The sequence below is a fragment of the Puma concolor genome, chromosome B3, assembly GCF_028749965.1.
Source record: "Puma concolor isolate L17-30 chromosome B3, mPumCon1.1.hap2, whole genome shotgun sequence".
NCBI lineage: Eukaryota > Metazoa > Chordata > Mammalia > Carnivora > Felidae > Puma > Puma concolor.
In genome coordinates, this window is record NC_141672.1 from 96,351,398 (window position 1) to 96,378,295 (window position 26,898).

At 36.1% G+C, this 26,898-nt stretch overlaps 1 protein-coding gene across 5 annotated transcripts in view; it reads right to left on the reverse strand.

The window, feature by feature from the left end:
* Positions 1 to 26,898, reverse strand: part of DMXL2 (Dmx like 2) — a 153,457-nt gene that overhangs the window by 65,495 nt on the left and 61,064 nt on the right. For all 5 annotated transcript variants that reach the window (XM_086710686.1, XM_025919826.2, XM_025919824.2 and 2 more), the window contains 7 exons: positions 26,139 to 26,317; positions 24,055 to 24,238; positions 20,546 to 20,720; positions 15,489 to 15,728; positions 14,716 to 14,987; positions 13,381 to 14,077; positions 12,918 to 13,039 (listed from right to left, as the gene is read on the reverse strand). In XM_086710686.1, the coding sequence (XP_086566812.1) occupies positions 12,918 to 13,039; positions 13,381 to 14,077; positions 14,716 to 14,987; positions 15,489 to 15,728; positions 20,546 to 20,720; positions 24,055 to 24,238; positions 26,139 to 26,317 (1,869 nt within the window). The remainder of the gene's footprint in view (positions 1 to 12,917; positions 13,040 to 13,380; positions 14,078 to 14,715; positions 14,988 to 15,488; positions 15,729 to 20,545; positions 20,721 to 24,054; positions 24,239 to 26,138; positions 26,318 to 26,898) is intronic.

Genomic DNA, 26,898 nt, shown 5'->3' on the forward strand with positions numbered 1-26,898 from the left:
CTCCACCAGGTTTAAAAAGAAAAAAAAAAAAAAAAAAAGGCAAACACCCAAGGTGCTGACAAAAGTGTAAGGGAACGTGGAATTTGGTGGTGTGAGGAGACTGCGATTCTCAAATTTAGGCTCTGTGACTATCTATGGAAGCAGGGGTTATGACAGCTTTCCTTCGTGTTGTTTCTTTTTCCCTGATTTCTCTGCTGTGATGAGGACTGATAGTAGGACAACATCAATTCAGGTCCCAAGTAGGACTGCAAGTACATTACATCATTACACATTGCATCATTACACAATGATACAATGCCAACCCAGAATTTGTGTTTCCCCGGTGCTGGAGATAAAAGTTTCTTCATCTAAATAAAGAATAGCAATAGATGCTAAAGGGCATCTTTGCTGGCTATTCTTTATCTGCATCTAAACCTTGGTGTATTCTCCACCCTTGTCTGCCTTATTCTGTGCTCCAAGAGGTTGACTTCAGGACCGTATCACCTAGTTCCCAACCCCGCTTCAGCTTCAGGCTGAATTCGGTCAATGGGAGGGACCGGTCAGAGACTGCAGAGAAAAGAGAAAGAGAAGTTGGGGCATTTATCCCCCTTGCTCCCCCACAGTTCTGGCAGTAGCTGTGTTCCTGTGTGGCCACCTCTCCCAACAGGCAGCTTCTTTTCCACGGCGTTAGCTCTCACCAGGCTTTGGTACACTGTTATTGCTCTTCTTATCCCTTCAGGCATAGAGATACATTTTTCTACTGACACTGCAAAAAATTACCACACACTTCATAGCTTAAAGCAACACAACTGTAATATCTTACAGTTCTGTAGGCCAGAAGTCTGACAGGGGTCTCGTTGAACATCAACTTGCCAGCAGGGCTGCATTCCTTTCTGGAAGCTCTAGGGGAGAGTTCGATTTCCTTGCCTTTTCCAACTTCTAGAGGTTATCCCTATTCTTTGGCTCATGGCCCCCTCTCTCCTTCCCCAAAACCAGTAATATCATCTCTCCGACCATTCTTCTTTTGTCACATCTCTCTCTGACCACAGCCAAGAAAGGTTCTCGTGCTTTCAAGGACTCATGAGACTGGGCCTACCAAAATAATCCAGGATAATTTCCACATTTCAAGGTCCTTAATTTATTTACATCCGCAAAGTCTCTTTGGCCATGTGAGGTAACATATTTGCAGGTTCTGGGGATTAGCATGTGAACATCTTTGGGAACATCTTTACTACCACAGGGTAATAATGGCTTCATCCTGTTACCAGACTCTGAGGCTTTATTATCACCATGTGCTCAGCTCTGTAAGGAGTTCTTTCATTAAACTCTCCTCAGTTAAAACTTTGTGTGTCATCTGTTTCCCACCTAGGCTCTGAGTGAATGACATAGAGACTAAAACAAAGTGGTACTGATTGTCTCTCCCTGAAAAAGTGCAACCCTTACCAATGTGTTCTTCTCCATAAAATGCAAAAGAAAGATCTTTGTGTAGCTTCTCCGACTTAGTATGGTCTTCCTTCTCAATTTAAATACTATGATCCCACAAAGAACATGAACAAGCAATTCAAAACAAAACACAACAGCCAATAAAAATATGAAAACCATTCAATTTCTGCAATAATAAAAAGTGCACAAATCAAAATAACTAGATACCAGTTCAAAATAGTGAAGATTTTGATAGAAGAAAGAAAAAGAGGATGGAGAAAACCTGTATCATATACTGCACTGATGAAGTACACATTGGTAGAACAGCTTCCCATTGTCTTCACAAGGTAATAAAACTCTTCAGTGTGATATTCATTAACTCATTCATCAACTCAACAAGTATCTAAAGAGTGCTTATCAGATATCAGGCACTGGGAATACAGCACTGCCTTATCTTACATTCAAAAGAAGACAAACAGCACACAAATACGAAAGTACACAAACTGTGAAATAGTACTAAGGGCCAAGGGGAAAATAAAGTGGTAAAGTGGACAGGAAGTAGTGGACAGGGGTGGTCAGGAAGGCCTCCCTTGACTAAAGACCTAAAGGAGGCAAGAACACAACCATGTGTTATCTGAGTGAAGAATATTCCAGGCAAGGAGAACAGTAAGTAAAAGACACTTAGATGAGAGAGTGTTGGCCATGTTCCAGGACGAGTAAAGAGATTGGTGTGGCTGAAGCCAACATGAAGTAGAGGAAAAGTAGAAAAACACAGTATCAGAGAAATGAAGGAAGGCAGGATAAGAGGTAAGAGGCAGACACTGTACAGTATTACAGATCACTGTAGACACTGGCTTAAAAGAGTGACATGATCCAAATCACACTTTAAAAATACCATTCTGACTTCTCTGTTGAGAACAGACTGTAAGAAAGCAGGGCATAATGGGAAGGTAACATCAGCAAATAGTGGAATAGGAAGTCTTAGACCACCTTCCCCCCACAGAGACACAGACTTAACAGTGAAAAAATTCAACATGCTTTCATGAAAAAAAACATTCAACAAACTATGAACAGAAAGAAACTACCTCCATATAATAAAAGATATATATGAAAAGCCCAAAGATAAGGTCATACTCAATGGGAAGAGACTGAGAGTTTTTTCTCTAAAATCAGGAACAAAGCAAGAATGCCCACTTTCACCACTACTACTCAACACAGACTGGAAGTTCTAGCCAGAACAATTAGACAAAAAACAAAAAATAAAAAGCAAAAAAATTAGAAAAGACATAAAATTATCTGTTTGCAGATGACATGATCTATAGAAAACCTTAAAAATTCTACAAAAGAACTGTTAGAACTGAATTCAGCAAAGTTTTTTTATTCAAAAAATCAAGTCTGTTTCTATACATTAACAATGACAAATCCAAAAAGGGAATTAACAATCTCAATTAGTACAGCATCAAAAAGGATAAAAAGGATAAAAAAAAATTAAGAAGAAACTGAAAAAAAGAGATGAAAGACTTATACACTGAAAGAGCACCTGGGTGGCTCAGTCAGTTGAATGTCTGACTCTCAATTTCAGCTCAGGTCATGATCTCATGGTTCAGGAGTTCAAGGCCCACATTGAGCTCTGCACTGATAGCACAGAGCCTGCTTGGGATTCTCTCTCCCTCTCTCTCTCTGCCCCGCCCCCACTCATGCTCTCTCAAAATAAATAAACTTAAGAAAAACTTATACACTGAAAACTACAGACCATTCCTAAGAAAAATAATAAAAGATATAAATAAATGGAAAGATATCTCATGCTGTGGATTATAAGACTTAATATTGTTGAAATGTCCATACTACCAGTCAACATATTCAATGGAATTCCTGACATATTTTGTAGAAATTGAAAAAAAAATCCTAAAATTCATGATAACATGGGGAAAGGATATTGGTTCTGTCAATGATTTCTTGGATATGACATCAAAAGCACAGGGAACAAAATAAAAAACACACTTAAAAACTTCTGCCTGTCAAGCGAAACAATCAACAGAGTAAAAAGGCAACCTACAGAATCAAAGAATTAAGTAGAAATCATACATCTGATAAAGGGTTAACATCCAGGATACATAACAACTTCTACAACTCAACAACAACAAAAAAGCCAAAATAGGCAAAAGACCTGAACAGACATACAAGTGGCCAATAAGCACAAGAAAAGGTACTCAACATCATTAATCATCAGGGAAATGCAAATCAAAACCACAATGAGATATCACCTCATACCCATCAGAACAGCCACTATCAAAAGAATAGAAAATAAGTGTGGGAGCAGATGCAGAGAAGTTGGAACCCTTGTGCACTGGTTATGGGAATGTAAAATGGTGTACCACTATGTAAAACAGTAGGGAGGTTCTCATATAATTAAAAACAGAATTACTGACTGATCCAGCAATCCTACTTCTGGGCATATACCCCCCAAAATTCAAAGCAGAATCACGAAGAGATATTTGCATATCTATGTTCATCACAGTGTTATTCACAAGAGTCAAAGAGACAGAGCAATCCAGATGTCCATGACGGGTGAAAGAATAAAGTATATACATACAATGGAATATTATGCAGCCTTTAAAAAGATCTTGTCACTTGCTACAATGTGGATAAACCTAGGGGACATTATACCAAGCAAAATAAGCCAATCACAAAAGGACAAATACTGTATTATACCATTCATATGAAGTGCCTAAAGTAGTGAACATCACAGAAACAGAAAGTAGAAAGGTGGTTACCAAAGGCTGGTGGGAGAAGAGGGAAAAAGAATTAAAGTTTAATGAATACTGAGTATCAGTATTGTAAGACAAACTTCTATCAAATCATCACAATGTACACTTTAAATATTTTACAATTTTATTTGTCAATTATACCTTAATAAAGCTGAAGAAAAAACACTTCAAAGTTCTAGAGTTGTAGAACAGTTCTAGTATCTGTTGAACAACAATGAATATACTTAACACTATGGAACGATACACTTAAAAATGGTAAATATGGTAAATTAAATGGGAGGGAGGAAAAAGAAAGCAGGGTGTAATCATAAATAAATATATTTTTTCCACAATCTAGCCTGTACCTTCCTATCCAATCTCATCTACTTCCGACAGCCATTTACATTCAATGCTATGGCTATAATAGGCATGGCATAATAAAATACTTATAGTTTATCATGCACTTTCTTATACTTTTTCTATTTTCTTATACTTATTATACCTGTTTCTTCTTAATGGCTGTTCCTTCCACCTAGAATATTCTTTTCCTCCTTGACTTTTTTTTTTAATATGAAATTTATTGTCAAACTGGTTTCCATACAACACCCAGTGCTCATCCCAACAGGTGCCCTCCTCAATGCCCATCACCCACTTTCCCCTCCCTCCCACCCCCCATCAACCCTCAGACTGTTCTCAGTTTTTAAGAGTCTCTTATGGTTTGCCTTCCTCCCTTTTTTTTCCCCTTCCCCTCCCCCACAGTCTTCTGTTAAGTTTCTCAGGATCCACATAAGAGTGAAAACATATGGTATCTGTCTTTCTCTGTATGACTTATTTCACTTAGTATAACACTCTCCAGTTCCATCCACGTTGCTACAAAAGACCATATTTCATTCTTTCTCACTGCCAAGTAGTATTCCATTGTATATATAAACCACAATTTCTTTATCCATTCATCAGTTGATGGACATTTAGGTTCTTTTCATAATTTGGTTATTGTTGAGAGTGCTGCTATAAACATTGGGGTACATGTGCCCCTATGCAACAGCACTCCTGTATCCCTTGGGTAAATTCCTAGCAGTGCTATTGCTGGGTCATTCCTCCTTCACTTTCAATTCATACCTTCAGTAAGTCTCATGTCAGGTGTCCTCTCCACTAGAAACTCTTCCCTAACCACCACCATCTGAATTAAGTGTTCCTTCCTTTTTTTTTTTTTTTTTTTACGTTTATTTATTTTTGAGACAGAGAGAGACAGAGCATGAACGGGGGAGGGGCAGAGAGAGAGGGAGACAGAATCGGAAGCTGGCTCCAGGCTCCGAGTCATCAGCCCAGAGCCTGATGCGGGGCTCGAACTCACGGACAGCGAAATCGTGACCTGAGCCGAAGTCAGACGCTCAACCAACTGAGCCACCCAGGCACCCCTTAACTGTTCCTTCCATGCACAGGATAAGCCTTCTTATCCCATACAATTGAGAGAGAGATGACTAATTACTCAACAAGGTTGCTTAACCCAGAGAATCATTTTAAAATGATACATATATACCTTCAATATTTTGTTTTATTTAAAACATAAATGCACATGAACTAACTGGTATTTTGGTGTAGAGTGAGGGCCTTTAAGTACATGCGTCTGCTAATAGGAATTAAACGTCTTTCGTCTTTCTTGCATAACCCCTCCTGTAAGGCCGTGGCTATGTCTTTTTCAGTTCTTTATAAACTGAAGTAACAACTGAAAGATACCTACAAAGAAATGAGTGCAGTTTTTTGGTTTTACAATTCCCCCTAGATTCTTTTATTGTTGTCTCACCATACCTAATGAACAGCAATTATTTTTCACTATACTTCCAAAACATTTCTTTATTAAAAAAATCAAAATTTTTATACTCACGTATCATCAATTTATATATTTAAATTACAGAATTAAAACAATGGGTACAACTTGACAAACATGTAGAAGCAAATGGCTTTTTAGAGGCAGCACAGCATAGTGGTTAAGAGCTTGGTCTCTAGGGGTGCCTGAGTGGCTCAGTCAGTTAAGCATCCAACTTCAGCTCAGATCATGATCTCGCCATTCAAAGTTCGAGCCCCATGTCAGGCTCTGTGCTGACAGCTCAGAGCCTGGACCGGCTTCGGATTCTGTGTCTCCTTCTGTCTCTCTGCCTCTCCCTGCCCGTTTTCTTTCTCTCTCTCTCTCTTAAAAATAAATAAACTTTAAAAACAATAATAAATAATAAAAAAGAGGTTGGTCTCTAGAGCCCAGCTGCCTGGGCTCAAATCCTGGCTCTACAACTACTAGCTAATTGAACTGGCACAAGTCATTACATTTCTCTGTACACCAGTGTCCTCATCTCTAAAGTAGAGATGACGGGGTGCCTGCGTGGCTCAATCAGTTAAGCATCTTGAGTCTTGATTTTGGCTCAGGTCATGATCTCAAGGTTTCCGGTTGAAGCCCCATGACAGCACAGAACCTGCTTACAATTTTCTCTCTCCCACTCTTTGCCCCTCCCTGCACATGTGCACGCATGCATGTGCGTGCACACACACACACACACACACACACACACACACTCTCTCTCTCTCTAAGTAAACAAAAGGCTTGTTTTTAGTAACAGCAACAGCTACCTTTCAACACCACACTTCTCTCTTCCCATTACTGAATCACAGAATAATATATAGAATACTTTAATAAGTACTCATGAAATACTTGTGGAATGAATGAATGAACGAACCTCCCTTGACCAAGCATCACTTGGCAAGAAAGTTCAAAAGTTTATGCTTTCAGGCACCAGAACAACTTTATCTTCAGTATTTTGGTTGGAAAATTCTTTTTAGCTTTAATTAAATCACTGCCTTCCGGGCATCTGGCTAGCTCTGTCAGTGGAGGGTGGGACTCTTGATCTCAGGGTTGGAAGTTCGAGCTCCACATTGGGTGTGGAGATTACTCAAAAATAAAATCTTTAAATCTCTGCCTTCATAAATAGTTTTCTCAATTTAAATGCCTTCTTGATGACTCAGGGTCACTTTTATGGACATTAATTGTTACTAATGCCTTTAGAGCTCTCAAGATTTCAAGTACTGTTTTCGTAATAATAAATACCAAATATACACTGGTATCTGACATGTAACACTAGGAATTTATTTCCAAATACCTGCAAAACGATTATCTTAACTACATTTTGCTACCTAAAACCTCAATCACTTCACACTCAATGTATCTCAAACTTAAGTCATCATCAACACCTCACAAGTATCTTACCAAAGCTAGTGGATCCACTATCACAAACTTGAAACCTTAGAGTCATTTCCTTTAGTATCCATAGTCAAGCAACTACTAAGCCCTACTTTACCTTTTCTCAATATCTGCCAAATACCACTCTAGCTCAAGTTTATTTTACCACAGGCTTTGATGACCTCAATAGACTTCCAATACCTTATCAACTACACTCGATCCTGCAAACTAACCCCTTTAATTCCCTGTCCAAAAAATTTTGGTGTCCCCTAAATCCATCTCTCAATCCCAGAATAAAATTCAAATCTTTTCAGATGACTCTTAAAGGAAAAACAAACAAACAAAAAAACAAAACAAAAAAAAAAAAACTAGCCTCTACTCACCATCTACTAAAAATCTCATTTGAGGAAGAGGACAGCATGTGACAACTTCTTTCTGTATTTCAACTCACAATTAGTAGAGGAAGTAACTGAGAACACTGCTGCTCTGACTTACAAAAAAAAACAAAAAAGATCAGCAGAAATAATGGAAACTCGACAGGAAGCAACGATGTTAAGAATTTAAGATCAACAATAAAGGCATGCCCTGTAGTCTATCATTCAGAAAGGCAAAAATCTCACAATTCCTCATAATATATGGCTCTGAAAGTCAGAATGACTCAAGAGACTTTGGAGGTTCCTGGCTATGCAACTGTAAATATAACTTATGAGGGAAAAAATTTTGGTTAGTATAATGGGCTGGATAGTATCCCATCAAAATCCATGTTTACACAGAATCTCAGAATGCCATCTTATTTAGAGAAAGGATGTTTGCAGATCTAATCTGTTTAAGATAAGGTCATACTAGACTAAGGAGAGTACACACAAAACACCCAGAGAGAAGAAGGGCATGTGAAGACAGAGACAGAGACTAGAGTATTGTAGCTTCAAGTCTAAGAACACCAAAGATCAGTAGAAGCAACCAGAAGTTAGGAAGAAACAAGAAAGGATCTTCCCCTAGAGCCTTCATAAGGAGCATGGCCCTGCCAACACCCTGATTTCAGACTAAATGTATATGCAAAACAGAGTTGCAAAACATGTGAAACACAAAACTAACAGAACTAAAAGGAGAAATGGACAAATTCACCATTACGGTTGGAAATTTCAACACCCTTCTCATAAGAATTGATAGAACTAGACAGAAAGTTAGCAAAGATCTACAAGAACTCAACACCAACATTAATGAGAATAAAATCTAACTGACATATGTAGAACACCCCATCTAACAATAGTGGAATATGTTCAAGTGCCACGGAATACATACTAAGACAGACAATGTCCTGGCCATAAAACAAACTTTACAATAAATGTATAAGGACTGAAATTATAGTGCGTTCTCCTACCATCATGGAGTCAAACTAGAAGGCAGTAACAGGATGATAAAAGGCAAATCTCTTCCCAGTATTTATTGGACAGCTAAACAACACTCTTTTAAATAACCCATGGGTCAAATAAGAATTCTCAAGGAGGGGCACCTCAGTGGCCCAGTTGGTTAAGTGACCTGATTTTGCCTCAGCTCATGATCTCATGGTTCATGGATTCAAGCCCCACATCAGGTTTCATACTGACAGAGTGGAACATGCTTGGGATTCTCTCTCTCTCTCTCTCTCTCTCTCTGCCCCAACTTGGTCTCTCTCTCTCTAATAAATAAACTTTAAAAAAAGAATTCTCAAGGAAAATTTAAAAATATAGTGAAATGAACAACAACAAAAAAAATACTACTTATCAGAATGCCAAAGCAGTACTGAGAGGAAAATTTAAAGCACTAAATGCATATGTTAGAAAATAAGAAAAGTTACAAAACTCTAAGCTCCTATTTAATGAAACCCAGAAAAAGAACACCCCCCAAAAAAGGCAATAAGGAAGGAAAATGATAAAAATAAGGGCAGAAATTAATGAAAATGAAAACAAAGAGATCAATGAAACAAAGAGCTCATTCTTTGACAATATCAATGAAATTAACAAACTTCTAGCAAGAATGAAAAGAAAAAAAGAAGAAAGGCACTAATTACCATGTTGATAGCATGTACCCTCTTAAAATGTGTTGAGAAGGATACTTTATATCTGGGGTACTCTTCCCAAAAACCCGTAACTCTGGTCTAACCATGAGAAAAGTAGCAGACAAATAAATCCCAATCGAGGGAAAATTCTACAAATTGTCTGACCAGTAGTACTCAAAGCTGTCAAAGTCATGAGAAATACTGAGGAAGATGAAGAAAACTGAGAAACTATTCCAGACCAGAAAAGTCTAAGGATTCATGATGACTAAATATAACGTGGTTTTCTGGGTGAGATCTCAAATTTAAAAAAAAAAATTTTTTGGGAATGTTTTATTTATTTATTTTTTTTCAGAGAGTGAGAGAGAAACAGAATGCAAGCAGGGGAGGGGCAGAGAGAGAGGAAGACACAGAATCTGAAGCAGGCTCCAGGCTCTGAGCTGTCAGCACAGAGCCCAGTGCAGGGCTTGAACCCACTAACAGCGAGATCATGACCTGAGCTGAAGTTAGAAGCTCAATTGGCTGAGCCACCCAAGTGCCCCTCTGGGTGAGATCTTAGAACACAAATGGGACATAAGCAGAAAAATCAGTTAAATCTTAAAAAATCTAGACTTTAACTGATCATATCATACCAATGATGGTTTCTTAGTTGTGACAAATATATTCTGGTAATACAAGATGTTAACAATAGGGGAAACTGGTTGTGATGTATATGAGAACTTTGTACTACATGTACAACTTTTCTGTAAATCTAGGACTATTCCAAAATTAAAAATGTATTCAAAAAAGTAAGTATGAATAAATTACTGTTTTCAGAGTACAAAAAAAACAGGAAAAGATGAGCTCATTAACAGAGGCTGATACTTTAATGTTAACAAAAATTCAGAGAATAAAGAACTCCTAATTCCTTCTTTGTCTCTGGTCTTCTACTTCAAGAATTTAGCTTGCACAAAACTGAAAATAAAGCAAAAATTTTCTACAATGAATAAGTGTTACTTTTTAACATTAAAAAATTAATAAAAATAGAAGGCTTAAGAAAAAAATGTACATTGGTGCAGGGAGAGTAGAAGACCAGGATAAGTTAAGAAATTTCAAGAATGTATCTAAATGCTCTAAATAAAATTATATTTTCTGGAAAAGTAATGTCCAGGTTAGTGGGAAATTTTTCAAATGAGACCAATGAACTACTCAAGATATTCTCTGAAAAATCAGAGGAAATGACACAGCCAAAATACTAGAAAGAGGTAAATATTCCAATTTTCAAAAAGGAAAAAAAGGCAGACTAAAGAGCTGGATGTCTATTTAGTACAATGGTTTAGTCACCAACAGACATCAGGGTACATACATTAACCTATTTATACATTAAAACAATCATCTCACACAAATTTGACTTCCTTTTTGACTGCAGAATATTTGGCAGACAGGGTGTAATTTATTTCAGCCAAGTACATGACAAGCTGCCTCATGGAAATCCCAGGGACAAGCTAAAGAAACATTTAAGACAATAAAAATGGAAAAAGATTTCACATGTACACTACTAGCCTCTTTTTCAGTCCTATCCTGTTCAACACTTTTTTTTTTGTAACTGCCTCAGATAAAGATGTGGAAACAACATTCATCAAACAGATTGGTGACGTAAGTCATAAAGCAGTAACACAAAAAAACAGATCTGGATTCGAAGCAATACTGAAAGACTGACTCTAGAAGGTGAAAATGTAAAGTGAAAATAGGCCTACATTTGGGCCATAACTCAAATGCACAAATATAGGACGGCTTACTGGCAAGAAGAGACTTTTGGATATTTAATTCAGAGGCAGCTCAGTATGAGTCCATTACATACAAAGAACCTGGCATGCCTGCCCAAAACAAAATAGAATCTAATGAGACGGGTCATAATACTGCTGCACAATGCCAAGAATATAGACAAACTGAAAACTGCTAAGAAGAGTAACCAGGGTCAAATATAAAACAGAGTTAGTTTATTGGTGGAGGGGGAGCAGGTTTGGCCTGAAGAAAAAAGTTTCATAGGTTATAAGACAGTTGTCTTCAAATATCTGAAGTGATCTCATATGTAAAGAATATTAGACTTATTCTAAATGGAACCAGGGCTAACAAGCAGAATTTAAGGAATACAAATTTAATTTCAGTATAGTAGTAAGGGTGTCATGAGCTGCATTTAGAGTTGAGACTCCCCCCTACCTAGGATGCCAGATGACAAATTGGCAGGAATGTGGTCAAGGATAAGAATGAAGCATCAGGTTAGACTAGTGACCTATAAAGTATCTCCCAATTCCATGATTTGAAGATGCTACTTCCTCGATGCCAAACCTCTGGCTCCAGTCCAAGTGGTTTTTTCATCGCTCCTGGAAGAAGTCTTACTTATACATGTACTTTCCTGTATGCATACTTTCAGGCCAGTCTCTCACTCAGGAAAAGGCAAAGGATTTGTCTTTCTAAACTTTATCCACCTACTAAAAACAAACCTAAATACTGTAATAAAGACTTCTATGCCTACCCTAATCTGATCTCTCTTCTGGATTATGAAATATTTCTAGTGCCATCTGTTCAGCAATAAATTACATACCACCCTCAGACACCGCTTCTCTCTTAAACTGTTATTTAATCTTTTATTAATAATTTCTCTCCTCAGCTAAATTAAAAGCTTCTTAAAGCCACACACAGAAAGTTATATTTTATATTCTCCATACTTTGAAGGACACATAGCAGATACTCAAAAATACTTTGGTTTTCAATACTGGAAACATTTTTTTAGAAAATTGTTTTATAAAAGGCATGTTTTCATAGGTAGATGGAAAATTCACTATTCAAATCTGAACAGTAACTAATATACATGACTTCTGGTTCAGAATTACCAGAATAAGATACTGCCACTCACTGATAACATATTCTAACCACAGAATTTTTCAAAATGGTCAATAATGCTCAGAAAAGTTCAAATTTTCCAGCCTAAACAAAGAGCTTGCTAAAGCTGCCTTAGAGCAAGAAAAGATTAATAGAACCAAACTAGAGAGTGAAAAATGTCAAGCAGAAATCATGGTAACTCAGGAAAAAAGTCATTTATTTATTTAAATGTAAAAATGTATTGATGTGTGATACTGAGGCATATACCCTGGAATACAAATTAAGAACATGTAAATTTGTGGGGCACCTGGGTGGCTCAGTCGGTTAAGTGTCAGACTCGGTTTTTGGCTCAGGTCACGATCTCGAGGTTCATGAGTTCAAGCCCTGCGTGAGGATCCATGCTGATGGTGCAGAGCCTGCTGGGATCCTCTTTCTCTCCCTCTCTCTCTGTCCCTCCCCTGCTCATGCTCTCTCCCTCCCAAATAAAGTTTTAAAAATTGAAAGAAAAAAAAAAACACATAAATCTGTCACACAGAGCCTAGAACATGTGCTCACCCCCCAAACTAACAAATAAAAGTCCTAGACAAAGTAAAAAGAGAATTCCTTATCAGCCTAGGTATTTTAACGAAGATTAGGAAATACTCACTGAAGATTCAGGATCTGATAATTCATCCAATAATTTCCTTGCATCCACCACTGCTTGATAGAGTCTCAAATTTTTGCCATCAGAAGCAACAAAGCAAGCACTTGCAGAATTGCAATACGTGCCTAAAGAAAGTAAATGCTCTGCATTATATTATGTGGTTTATTTTTATTTTTGGCTGAAGTAGGAGAAACTTATATTCACACTTTTCTTTTTAGGCAGAACCATAGTCCAGAATCATAATTAAACAGATAAAATTAATGGATATAAAATTATTAATAAAAGAATTCAATAGAAAATAGGTGATGAGAGGGGAAAAATTTAAAAACAAATTTTTGAACAAACTTCTGGAAATTCTAAACATAAGTCTAAAAATCCTTCTACTAATGACAAATGTAAATCATTTTATGTATTAAAAAAAAGTTTAAAAGCTCTTATTAATTTCACAATTAAAATGAACACTTACCAAGACAATAGCTGGGAATAAGAGTCGGAAGCCAAGCAACATTAGAGAAGGCTGATGTATGTAAAGAGTTAATTCGAGCCAATTCTGATACTCCTCCAGTGTAGGACAAAGGTCCTATTGGGTCTACACGCCACAGAATAAGTTCACTATATATTGCATTTGGGTCATGAAATGTACGCGTCGCTGCATTTCTAAGAGGTTGTTTTGAGGAACCTTTTATATGTCTTATGGGATCCATTAGTCTACTTAACTTATTGTCTGAGTCCCACTGACAGTCCAACTCAGGAGTCAGCAGAGCATTATGATGTGAAGATGTCAGTAACAACGGCAAAACTGAATGACATGCCAAGTCATTGAGGTGAAATCGATGGCCACAGTATCTAAATTTGTGAGATACAGTCAGAACAGTGGTAAAGGCAGACTTATCTGCAAAAGTGACTGCCCACTGATTTAAAGAACCATCTATGTGTTTAGAGACCATCATTACTGTGGGAGCTAAAATGTTCATATTTGTACTGTGTGATCTAGAGTATGGTTGTGATCCATGAGGACTGCCTACAGCCATCATCTCGTGGTGTAACAGGGTGTGGGGAGGATCTTTTGTAGCATTTATACAGGCATACATCATGATATTTTTACTAAGAGAGCTTGCATCACCAGACGGAAATGCTACAGGAATCCGAGAAGAGAAAGAAACCTGAAAAACACAATAATATGATTCAATGTAAGTAGTTTTACGCCTCTCAAAAAGTCTTCCAAAAATACTTCTATTTTCAAAATGTCAAATCTCAGTTTCCTAGCAAAAACTATCATTTTTAACCTCTTTATGGTCTAATGCCTTGCCTCTATTTATGTAATATCATATCTCTATTCACAGCCTAAGAGAAGCCTGAAGAAAAAAGTTCAAGTGCCTTGCTTGTACAGCTGAATGACCACAACCACAACTCTAAATAGAAATGAAGTTCAGGAAGATAACAGAAAAAGGTAGCTAGATTTAGTTAATAAAACTGGGGGGAGGGGCGCTCATCCTGAGTCACGTTTTTAGGGTAGTTTAAGTTTATTCAAAACATTGTGAATTTCTAGGGGGAAAAAAACCCCAACACATATATATTCAAATAGTCCATATGACATTTCAAAGCCCAATTCGCTTTACTTTGAATTAACCAGGTTTATTAAATTTGTGGTCATTGATCCCCCCCTTGGTGACAAGAACAAGTATTCTCTTCTCAGTTGCTTCTCAAAACAAATCTTTTGAGTATTTCTGAAAAGATGGTTCATCTGAATAGTATCTTTATTTTTAAGAAATGTAATAATTGCTTCATCAGTAAAATATACCTGGACTTGTCTAAATATTCCAGGATTATATTCATCCAAATACTTTACATGCCACACTAGGAAGGTACCATCTACAGGGTGTATAGTAAAAAGCATGTCAGGATTCTTATTCCATTCAGTTAGCAGCATTTCAATCTTCCGATCAAGCAGGACCGTGGGCAGTGGCATTGGTATACTGGGTCGTGAAAAGGTTCTAGGACTTCCCTCTCTTTCTCCATCTTCATGTTCTGATGATCCTGTACCTGCCTCAGATTCTCTATCCAGGGATAATTCTGAATCAGAAAATAAATTTATCAGAATACACTAATTTATCAGCATATACTAATAATACTATAAAAATTCATCTACATACTCGACTATGTATGCTGTGTATAACATAGCATACTATCTTTAGAAACTATGAATTCTTTTTCCAATTTATGGCTGGGGGAGGCAGGGGTAGAAAAAACAAAGAGGGAAAACATTTTCTAGTCTTAACTGAAATTTACTATTATTTCTTACTTTTAAAGAAATCAAATTTTCATTCATACTATCATTATTACCATTAGCAAAACATGTTCCCCAAAAAAGAAAATGGCTTCCAACAGTTTACATTACTCAAACCAATATATGTATAACAAAGCATACAGAGCTAGATAGCAGATAGTCAGTAAATATTAATGGAATGAACAGAAAATAAAAAAAGAGCAGGAAGGAAGGATTATAAGCTAAAAGTGGTATCACACAAAGCTGTTAACTTGCCAAAAAGAAAAATCTGAAGATGGAATACTAACCATGGTCTAGTTTCATATGCAAACCCCTCTCTCTTTCCTCCTGTGAACGTTCCTCATCTTCTCTATCTCCTTCGTCACTTTCATGATCTACCTGCTTCTCAGAAAGTTTTCGTAATTGCTGCATAAATATTTCAGTAGATGATGTAAAATGAAACTCCTTGTTGTTTAACCAATGAACCACAAAGCCCCCATTTCCATCATCAATGTTAAATACAGTGCCAACCAAGACATTTGGAATATCTGTGGGGAAAAAAGGTAGGATTTCAACATGAATTTTTAATGTCTGTAAAAAGATTACCAAGTACTAATAAGGACTATTCTATACTTATTCAGAAAAGGTGCTAAACAAGTCAACTCTAGTAGGATTTGTAAAAACTTTAATTGAATTTAATGGTAAATGTAAATGCTAAGAATTAATGGGATAGACTTAAATTACTAACGGAATTAAATTACTAACTTAAAAATCAAATATACCAAATGCATGAACCTTTATTAAATCCTGCTTTCAGGATGGAGGAACAAAAAAATAAAACAGAAAAGCAGCCATAAAAGACATTTCTGAAATAACTGAGAATTTAAATTTATTTATTTAATGTTTATTTATTTATTTTGAGAGAAAAATAGAGCTCACATGTGAGTGGGATAACAGCAGAGAGAGAGAGAGAGAGAGAGAGAGAGAGAGAGAGAGAGAGAATCCCAAGCAGGCTCCACACTGTCAGCATAGAGCCCGATGTGGGACTCAAACTAACAAACCATGAGATCATGACATGGGCCAAAATCAAGGGTGGGACGCTTAACCAACTGAGCCACCCAGAAAACCCTAAAGAAATTTAAATTTAAATATGAACTGGGTATTAAAGATTATGGAATTACTTCTAATTTTCTTAGGCATAGTAATGACATTGTAATCATGTGAGAGAATTTCCTTATTATTAGGAGATACCTTCTGAAGTATGTAAGAGTGATGTGCCATAATTTACTTCGAAAAGATTAAGGAAAAATTTCACTCAACATGTCACCCTCCTCCGACATATATATACTGAAAGAATAAAGCAACTGGGGCAAAATGTTAGCTGTTATTGTTCTATGTAGAATACATGAGTATTCACTGTACTATTCTTCCAACTTTTCTAAATGTTTGAAACTAAAAAGTTGGAAGAATATAATGCTGAAGAAAAAAGGAAGACAAGCAAATTTCTAAGTACAGCAGGCTTCCTCTATTTGGAGTAACTGAAGTTCACAATATAGATTAGTTAATGTAAAATAGTATAACTTAAAAAATTAATCTCCTTAATCCCAATTCATATTGCAAATAACTGATTCTATAAAAAGCAAAACAAACAACGACAAAAAAACCCCACAAAACACTGTCCCCTGTAAAGACATGAAAGTCTAAAAATCCACAGGGTGGGGCACCTGGGTGGCTCAGTGGGTTGAGCGTCGAACTCTTGATTTCAGCTAAGGTCATTATCCCAGGGTCATGATCCCCAGGGTGGTGGGATCCAGCCCCACGTCAGGCTCCATGCTGAACATGGAGCCCGCTTAAGATTTACTCTCTCTCAGGACGCCTGGGTGGCTCAGTCAGTCAAGCATCCGACTTGAGTTTAGACCATGATCTCTCAGTTCCTGAGTTTGAGCCTTCCATCAGGCTCTGTGCTGACAGCTCAGAGCCTGGATCCTGCTTCAGATTCTGTGTCTGTGTCTCTCTGTGCCCCTCTCCTGCTCACACTCTCTCTCAAAAATAAATAAACGTTAAAAAAAATTTTTTTTAAGATTCACTCTCTTCCTCTGCCCTTCTCCCCCACATGCTCTAAGAAAATTAAATTAAATTTAAATTTAAAAATAAAAATAAAAGTAAAAATGCACAGGATATTCTGGTAGAGTCCTGTTAATAAATACCAATGTTAAATAAAGTTCCAGGTTGTTCTATTTTTCTAATTCCTGGATGACAGTCCTGGTCTTCTGATAAAAATGAAATAAATCATATAAAACAGGACTTGTACATTTAGAATACTATAAAACAACACATCCCCTATGTACCTATGTAGTTTTCTTGCTAAAAATGTTTCACCTAAACCTTAACATAAATATTCAGACTGCAAGATGCTATGAAAGATAACAGAGATAACTTCTTTGTGACAGAAGAGATGTTTTTTGACAACTGAGAGGAACTATAGAATAGAGTTTAAAAGAAATGACAATCAAATGCATAAAATAATCTATACCTTAATATGAACTATATGTTAAATATAATCTTATCCATGTTCCTTACATGTAATAACAGTATTGTAGTAATGGAGAAAAATCTTTCTATTAGAAGCCACATTTTTTTTGCAAATAAAAATGTCTGTATATTTAAAATAAACAATTAGGAAAAAAAAACAAAAACCAAAAAACACTGCCACCTATTGCAAGCTATTGTGCTCTATTAGAAGATACACTGGAAACATTTAGGTAATGTCATAAAATATTTAGGGGATAAAGAATAACGACAGTGACAACTTTACTTTCAAATGGCTCAGCCAAAAATTAGGGAAGAGGAAGCAAAGATATACATCCATAGCAGAAGGGGAGAGTAAAAGCATACAAGATATTAATGGGGTATATGGGTATTCACTGAACTATGCTTTCAGCCTTAACATAAATTCAAAAAGTTTCCCGAAGGGTGCCTGGGTGGCTCAGTCAGTTAGTTGAGCATCTGACCTTGATTTCAGCTTAGGTCATGATCTGAAGGTTTGTGGGATCGAGCCCCAGGTTGGGCTTTGCACTGAAAGCATGGAGCTGGCTTGGGATTCTCTCTCTCTCTCCATCTCTCTCTGTCCCTCACTTGCTCCCACTAGCGCTCTCTCTCTCTCAAAATAAATACACTTAAAATAAAAAAAAAAAGTATCATGGAGAAAGGTGAAGAAGGGGAAGAGTCCTACAATACAAAATTATTTGCATTTAGTAATCAATTTGGTGAAACTAAGTGTTATATTTACATACAGTACCTGTAAATGCATGGTGTTAAATACTTTAACAAAATGATTTTTAAAAGAGTAGGTACTAAGTAAAAATGGATAAAACTAGATAAAAGGTGAAGAGTATTTAATAAAGATGCTGAAAGACAAGGTCCAAGGGCTACAAGAACATATCCAGTACCTACACTCAAACAATGTGAGAGAATACCTACTCACAAGGAACAATTCTGTGATCCTATTCCATTTGATTAGGGTAGTATATACAGTTAAAAAGTCATCCTTTCTAATGTGTGTTGAATTTACTGCATACCATCACTAATTGCATTCTATTTGAAGTCAGATCTTCATCACAGTCAATGATTCAAAAAAAATTTTTTTTAATGTTTATTTTTGAGAGAGAGAGAGAGAGAGACAGAGTGCGAGTGGGGGACAGTCAGACAGAGAGGGAGATGCAGAATCCAAAGTGGACTCCAGGCTCCAAGCTGTCAGCACAGAGCCCGACGCAGGGCTTGAACTCACAAACAGTGAGATCAGACCTGAGCTGAAGTCGGCCGCTTAACCAACTGAGCCACCCAGGTGCCCCTACAGTCAATAATTCAAGATAAGTTTCCTTTAAAAAGGTTAAAAATTTACAAATATCTAAAACCAGTAACATTCTGAAAATAAGTTAATATTATAAAGATGATCTTAGAATACAATTAAGATGTGAGATCAGTAAGCAAAATAATGTTTAACCAGCTAGCAAAACACTATCCAAGAGAAATAATGCAAACCACAAATGCAAGGCACATAGGTAATTTTTATTTTAGTAACTGCATTATAAAAGGTAAAAGAAATAAACAATTTTAATATTTTATTTCACCCAATATACATAAAATATTATCATCTCAACAGGTAATCAATATGAAATAAAGATTTTATATTCTTTTATTGTACTAAGTCTTAGAAATCCAGTATGTATTTTACAGCATAACTCTAAATATGGGCTAGCCATAATTCAAGTGCTTAAAGAGCTACACATGGCTAGTGGCTACTATACTGGACAGCACATATGCAGAGCCACTGTTACAATGTAGGGGGGAGGGTCCTAAAGATCACCTTTTTTGGAACTGTGTTTACTAAATATCATGTCTATATAACAGACATTTAAACTCCTCTAGGGCGCCTGGGTGGTTCAGGCAGTTAAACGTTAAGTGTCTGACTTCCATGATCTTACTGTCCATGGGTTCGAGACCCGTGTCTTGCTCTGTGCTGACAGCTCAGAGCCTGGAGCCTCAGATTCTGTGTATTCCTCTCTATCTCTGCCCCTCCCCTGTTCACGCTCTGTCTCTCTCTCTCAAAAATAAACATAAAAAAAAAACTTAAAAAATAAATTCTGCACTCGGAAGCAATATATCGATTTCCATTCCAATAAAATATGTCTGTAACTTTATACAAATGTAGTTAGTTCTACCAGCAATGTAATATGAAATTATCTATGGGCCTTCTCATATGATTTTCATGCACAAAGAAAATAATGCCCTTAAATAGAAGTTTTCAAACATGCTTTGGCCAACACAACTTGCCTCAAAAACACTTCTCAACCTCATAGCAGGAAATGGGCAAAAAGAAAATACCGAGGTTAGAAGAAAAAATATCTTTCCTTAGTGTAGGAGAAGAAAGTCTATGGGAGCAGAAAACAAGATATGCTGAAATATAAAGAAAACTATGTAAAAAATATATTTAGATTAAGTTACAAAGAAGAGTTGAGAAGATTAATAGTGAAAATATAAAAAGCAGGGAAATCACTCCAATTACACTGCTACCACTTGTGCTCCCAGGTTCAACTAAAGCTCTAATTTATGTAGAACCCTTGCTATATACTAGACAAACAGAGGTGTCCCAAAAATACTTATTTGAAGTTGTTTCCTAAGAATCACTTAGTCTCAATTTAAGAAATGGCACTTTATATTATCTTCCTAATGAATTAAGAAGTATTTTTAAAGGAAACACGGAGTATTAACATAAAATATGGGAGTTCTAAAAGTAGTCTCACTTTTCTATTTATTTATCTCATTTCAGCATATTTATAGGAAATAAAGCTTTACTATTACTTACCTGTGGCAGGATTGATGCTTGCTGCAATGTGGAAATGACACAGTGCATTTGCATGGTGGGAAATGTGTCTCTGAACTTCATGTGTTGCCATCTGGTCAGGCATTAATTCTGTGTGAGTTACAAGAACAGAAGACCTCCTCTGTCCTTTTCTTAAATTTTTCAAATGGTGTATTGTCTAAAATAGAAAAATAATTGCTAAATCCAACTCTGAAAAGTCTAATAAATGCTGATCAAAGTATTTTTGATTATTAAGGATTTTATAATTTTCCTCTCTGTAAAATCTGAACACTTTAAAGGAAACTTTCTTAACTTCAACTGAAAAATTCTAATATATTCACCCCAGTTTTTGTAAATTTTATAGTACAAGGCAGAATACAAGAGTACAAGGCAAAAATACTCATCTACAGAAATTTCTTTTTTTTAATTTTTTTTTTGAGAAAGACAGAGACAGAATGAAAGTGGGTTAGGGGCAGAGAGAGAGGGAGACACAGAATCAGAAGCAGGCTCCAGGCTCTGAGCTGTCAGCACAGAGCCCGATGTGGGACTCAAGCTCACAAACCATGAGATCATGACCTGAGCCAAAGTTGGTCGCTCAACTGACTGAGCCACCCAGGCGCCCCTATCTATAGAAATTTCTATTAAGATCAGGAGTCCCAGGGTGCATGGGTGGCTCAGTTAAGCAGCCAACTAGTGATTTCGGCTAATGTCATGATCTCATGGTTCATGGGATCAAGCCCTGCACCGGGCTCTACAATGACAGCACACAGCCTACTTGGGATTCTCTGTTTCCCTCTCCCTCTTCCCCTCCCTCTGCTAGCACACACGCTCTTTTCTCTCAAAATAAATAAGTAAACATTTTTTAAAGAGAAAAGATTAGGAGTCCCAAGTCTAGGTTTTTCAGGATATCCCACTACTGAGATAAAATTTACTAGTCAAAACAAAACAAAACAAAAAATTCTGAATCTTCCTATCAGGAAGAAAAGTATTTCTCCCTAAAATTCTCACTTACAACTAACTACATGGTTACAGGCAAATCATATACAATCCCTATTATAAAGAAAAAAAAATAGAGTACAAAAATACAGAATAAGGAGAATTTACTTAGGTAGGTGTAGCCAAGAAATATCTCACAAAAAGTGTTGACCTATGGGATTTCTTTAAATTGAGGTGTATCTATATGATAACAATTCTCCACTAGCATCCTCAATCATCTGAACTATTTTATTTTACTTTATTTTTTAAAGTTTATTTTTAGGGGCACCTAAGTGGCTCAGTAGGTTAAGCATCAGACCTTGGCTCAGGTGATTATCTCGCAGTTCTTGAGTTCGAACCCCACATCAGGCTCTGTGCTGACAGCTCAGAGCCTGAAGCCTGCTTCAGATTCTGTCTCCCTCTCTCTGCCCCTCCCCCAATCGCACTCTCTCTTTTAAAAATAAATAAAACATTTACAAAAAATAAAATTTATTTTTATTTATTTTGAGAGAGAGAGTGCAAACCGGGGAGGGGCAGAGAGAGAGACAGACAGACAGAATGCCAAGCAGGCTCCTCCCTGTGCAGAGCCCCATATGGGGCTCAAACCCATGAACCACAGTATCATGACCTGAATGGAAATCAAGAGTCAGACGCTTAACTGAATAAGCCTCCCAGGTGCCCCTGAACTATTTTAAAAAGAAAAGATCTCTACACCATAACCCCAATTCACAGTACTTCCTTATCCTATCACTTACCCAAACCCCAATACCATGATTTACAATAATTTCCAATTCTATTCCTTTGTTCCACACAGTTAAACAAAATGTGGTGTCCTCTCAATTCTTTCTGAATTAAAGTAATATATCTGGTCCTTCCTTTCAATTTCCACAACCCTTACCCCTTTTCATATGAAAAACAGTATTAGGTCTATGGTGTGTCCTCTATCTTATTATTTTAAATTATATTGGCAAGGCTGGTTGATTATTTTCTCCTAGGAACAAAATGTATAATTTAAGTATATAAAGAATTATATAGACCTCGCAATTAGGAGTTTCATATGAAAGGATGTCAGAAAGCAAGGTAAGCTTATGGATCAGACAATTAAGCTTTTTCTGTTAAAAACAATTTTTAACTATTAATAACATTACTAAAAGGTTGCAAAAATCTGTCAAATTACTCATTACATATGTTTATATTTTTGCTTTTATTTTATGTAGCAATTAATAATTCAATTTAACACCTGAAAAGCAATATATAAGGTAACATGGAGGTAGATACAAAGATGTCTCAAAGCACTTAGGCTCCAAAAGTTCATCTGTAATTTAAAGATAAAATGTTACATAGGTATATATAAATGACCACAAACATGCAGTAAATTAAGTACTCTGTCTTGTTAAATTTCAATAAATATTAAAACAAAATACAACTTTAACTGTTCTGACCTTTTAATTTCATTTATGTTTTGAATTTTGGAAGAAAAAAATGTATAAATACTGCCCAATCACAGATAGTATCAGAAGAAGCCTACTTTATATAAAACTTTAAAGAAGCACACCCTCAGTCTATCAAACCCCAGAAAATATTTCTGCTTGCTAAAACAGCAAAGCATTTTGGCTACACAACCATGAAACTGTTCATGTAAATACAAAATGTAAAAACACAATTAGTAATGTAGAGAGATGCTTATAACACATTAAGCATAAAAAAGCAAGTTATAAAACCTTAGTGTATAATATTATCTCAATCTTGTAAATACAAAAAAAAATATACACATACACACATAACTGGAGTAACTGGATTATAAATTCCACATTTTCTCTAATTTTAAAATAACACATATTCTTTGTATAGTAAAAAGTCGCATGCAAAAAGTAAGAAAATGTTAATAATCGAGGTTTGTTTTAATAAATTTCTGGTAATTTTCAAAAATGTGTTTATCTCACTTTTTTCCCTAGTCATAATGGACACAAAGTTTATATTATAAATAATCTAATTTTATAGGAAGCACTTTTATTTCATATATGCTGCATTTAAAAATTAGAAAAATTATTTCACTTTCCTAATATGAAGCCATAAAAATTATAAAGCAATTATACAAAAGTTGACTTGTGTTTAATATCTCACCGTCTTTATTCTTAAGAATCAAATAGGCATTTTTAATTATAACACAAAAGTAAATTTTAATCCTCATAAACAAAAGCAAAACATTTTTTAATTACAACTAATTTCAGAGATCTTTATGTGTTTTACTAATCAAAACTGCTTATCCCAATAGATTTTCATATGTGACATGCAAAATGAAAAAATTAAAATTATACTATTCACCTGGACTACATGTTTAAGATCATTACTATTGTATTGGGCTTTTAAGTGGCATAAAATGAGCAGTCTTCAAGCATAAAACAAATTAGTGAGAATTACTTATTATTAATTTCATCATTATATGTACCATGTGCACTATCTTCATTTTAGCTTATAAATTCCCATTAAACTCACATAACTTCAAAATTTATTTACCATTTTAAATAATACAGTACCTCAAGAGCATGCTGAATTCTATCTTTGTGTCTTCCAGCATGAGTGAGGTTGCTGGCAACACTAGAAGTGGTAGTCTCACAAATCTGCTCACCCAAAAGACAATCTTCTGGTAATAAGGTTTCTGCCCAGAGTCGGCAGACACCATCATGGCATGAAGTTAATAACACATTACAGACAGAACCTCTAATGACAAAGAGAAAGAAACAAAATCAGTGCCACTGATTAAATGCTATTAATATTTGGTTCTTCACAAATAAAAATAGCATCAGTGCACCAAGAGTAGTTATTTTTCCAGTAATGGTAATGGATTTACACAGGCTATTTCACAGTCTTACCCAATCCCATTTATTACCTGTTCATACCTGCAAGGTGGAAGGCTAAATATAGGGCTGCAGTTACCATAAAATACAAAGAACCTAGCTCTCCCTGACACCGTAACTCAATAAAATCATGTCTTGAACAGCTAAGCTAAATAACAGTATAGTATGCTTCCAATTGCTTAGAAATTACAGTGTATGGAGCAAGAGTGGTCAAAGAGCTTGAAATCATACACAGTACACTGTGAATGTGAACACCATAAAAACTAGGAAACAGTCTTGACAAAGGAAACAGATATTGATGCCCAATTATACACATGCTGCTTGACAACTGAGCTCTGCAGAAATATTAATATCTTCTAAACAAACAGCAAGAGAAAACCTAATCATTGAAAATTACAGAATGACCATATTAAAACATCATTAAATGTAATTAAACTGTATGGCTTATGGGAGTACTTATATCATCTTGTATCATCCTTACCATCTAAAAGATTGTAAACAGGTAACAAATGAGCATCTTCAAAATAAAACTTCAAGGATAATACAATTTCAAACTATAAATCAACTTCCATTAAGTTAAAATAACCAAAAATGTTACAGCATCAAGCAGCTAAAGTGACTTAACTGTTCATTATAAAATAACAAAAAATCACTCTCCCTTTAAAAAAACATGCTTACACAGAATCTGACTCAAAGGAAGTATTTTGCAAATGTTTTCAATAGATGCAAATAAGCAGAATAAACTTTTTATTTAGATTTCAAAAATGTACGAATTCTCTTGGGGCACCTGGGTGACTCAGTCAGTGAAGCATCCGACTTCAAATCAGGTCATGATCTCACAGTTTCAGTTCGAGCCCCGCATTGGGCTCTGTGCTGACTGCTCAGAGCCTGGAGCCTGCTTCAGATTCTGTGTCTCCTGCTCTCTCTGACTTGCCCCTGTTCATGCTCGCTCTCGCTCTCTCTCTCTCTCTCTCTCTCTCTCTCAAAAATAAACATTTTTTAAAAAATGTATGAATTCTCCATTCACTGAACACCTCTATAATGTGTGCTATATTTCCCATCAGGTGTAAACAGTTCACAGATGAAATAACCTTCCTTCAAATATAAATACAGATTTCTAAGCAAGTTGTTTTATAATTATATATATGATACAGGAATCATTTGTATGAGCTGTTCTACAGTTTGTTTAATTTTCTAAATACTTTTCAGAGATGCTGAATAGTGACAAAAATTTATAATATTAAATTCTTTGAGAAGGCCCTGTACATGGCCCTAAGAAAAACCTAGATACTTTATTCACTGTGTATGATATGCTTTCCTACCATGTGTATTACTGACTGTTTACTACCATGTTTTATTTTTCTTCAAAGTGTGCTTTTCTGTTACCTGCAAACATTTCCTTCCTGGAATCTTTTACTACTGCTGCTACCACTAACAATATCAGCTAACACTGCCTAAGCACATACTACATGCAAACACTTTCAATCAATATTTACATACACTAACACATTGAGTCTCACTACCACTCTCTGAGTTAGGTACTATTACCTACAGAGAAGAAAACTGAGGTATAGAGAGCTTAAGAAATTTAGGCAAAAGCTCACAAAGCAAATAACAACAACAGGATTTGAATTCAGGCAGTTAACACCCAGAGCCTATGCTCTTCAATTTCACCAGTCAGAGCAGTAAAAAGACCTTTGTTTTCATTATTTTTACAAATACATAAGCAAACAAACCAAAGTTATAGGACGCATTTGTCTAACCTGGGCATATACTTGCTAGTTTTACGCCATGAAAAACCTGACACAGCTCGAGGATGTGCCAAATAAACAAAGGAAAACTGGGTAGACGCCTGTCTCCTTTTCACCTCATGATGATCCTGAGGTATAATTGAGGATTTCCAGCCAGTCATAGGATACCACACTTTCAAAAGACAATCATCCTGCAAAAATATATAGGTCAATATAAAATTAATCTGAATATATAAAACTCAAAACATAAGTGATCTGAAGAAACTTTAAAAATGAACCTACCTATAAAAATTAACATGTAACCTTTATATAGTACAAACTCAAATGTAAAATGATTACTCTAAAGAATACTTCTCTTGAAAAATAAATGGGCAGTTTGCTCATTATCAATCTCCTCTGCATAAGGGTGGTTTTCAAATAGAGACTGAAGCCAAATTCCCTCATTTAAATATTCAGGAGTCACAGTACAGAAGATTCTGAAACCAGATGCCTTGGATAAGATAAGAAAGGATAAGAACGATGCCATGTCATCAGTCACTGTTATCATCCTTTCCTTTTTGAAGAGATCTGTAAGGGCAAAACCAATCCTTTTTAAATATGAACTGCTTTGGGGTGCCTGGGTGGCTCAGTCGGTTGAGCGTCTGACTTCAGCTCAGGTCATGATCTCACAGTCTGTGGGTTCGAGCCCCACATCTGGCTCTGTGCTGACAGCTTGGAGCCTGTTTCAGATTCTGTGTCTCCCTCTCTCTCTGCCCCTCCCCTGCTCATGCTG